This window comes from Propithecus coquereli, unplaced genomic scaffold (assembly GCF_000956105.1).
Source record: "Propithecus coquereli isolate 6110/MARCELLA unplaced genomic scaffold, Pcoq_1.0 Scaffold244, whole genome shotgun sequence".
NCBI classification, from domain to species: Eukaryota; Metazoa; Chordata; class Mammalia; order Primates; family Indriidae; genus Propithecus; species Propithecus coquereli.
In genome coordinates this window covers 1,253,797-1,254,814 of record NW_012147997.1, presented here as the reverse complement: position 1 = coordinate 1,254,814, position 1,018 = coordinate 1,253,797, and the positions used below count along the sequence as shown (strand labels likewise).

General features: G+C 40.7%; 1 protein-coding gene across 1 annotated transcript in view; it reads left to right on the top strand.

Moving 5' to 3' along the window:
• The window catches only part of LOC105812130 (canalicular multispecific organic anion transporter 1-like), a 171,550-nt gene that overhangs the window by 156,391 nt on the left and 14,141 nt on the right, over positions 1-1,018 (top strand). The window contains exon 10 of the mRNA XM_012646516.1: positions 716-915. Within this exon, the coding sequence (XP_012501970.1) occupies positions 716-915 (200 nt within the window). The remainder of the gene's footprint in view (positions 1-715; positions 916-1,018) is intronic.

The window sequence follows — 1,018 nt, the reverse complement described above, 5'->3', positions numbered from 1 at the left end:
TCTGTTTCCCGCATTTAGTGGATTAACTGCCTGGTCACAATTTCAACATCTGATGCAGAGCTTTTTCCATGGTAGATACTCAATCACGATCATTTGAGATCACTGTCAAAGAGAAATTTTGCCTGATTATGCTCTAGTGGTGCTGTCCAGAATTTGGGCCTTTTGCTGTGTTGTGTGGGTATATTAGTCTCCTAAGGCTCCTGTAACAAAGTATTTAATAACCTATTCATAGTAATACGATGAACTGGGTGGCTTAAAACAACAGAAATTTATTTTCTCAGTTCTGGAGGCCAGAAGTCCAAAATCAATTATGCAGGCAGGGTTGGTTGAGAATCTGTTTCATGCTTCTCTCTTAGCTTCTGGTGGCTGTCAGCAATCCCTGGCATTTTCCCTGGTTTATAGACACATCACTCCAGTCTCTGCCGTTGTGTCTGTGTCTGTGTCTTCTTTTCTGTCTGTTATATGAACATTCAGCATTGGATTTAGGATCCATCCTACATCCAGGCTGATCTCATCTTGAGATGTTAACTTAATTACATCTGCAAAGATACTATTTCCAAGTAAGTCATAATTCAATAGGTACCGGGGATTAGGACTTATATGTCACTTTTTGGGATCACTCTTTAAATCACTACCCAGGGGTCTTGTAGTTTTTAAACCACTGAGGCAATTTCAGGTACATCTTTCCAACTGTCTCTTTCTGTCCTCTAATTAGAGATATTACATGGCAAGCTCTCGGCAGATTCGGCGGTTGGCAGGAGCTTCCCGTTCTCCTATCATTTCCCACTTTAGTGAGACTCTATCAGGAGTGTCCACTATCCGGGCATTTGGACATGAACACAGATTCATTCAGGAAAACAAAGAGGTGGTGAATGAGAACTTGGTGTGCTTCTACAACGATGTAATTTCAAACAGGTAAGTCAGATCAAAACACCTACCTTAGGATCAGTCTCTTCTTAGATATCTTGTTCACTAACTTCTAAACAGAAAGAGTGTTTTGTAATGGCATTTCACCCAA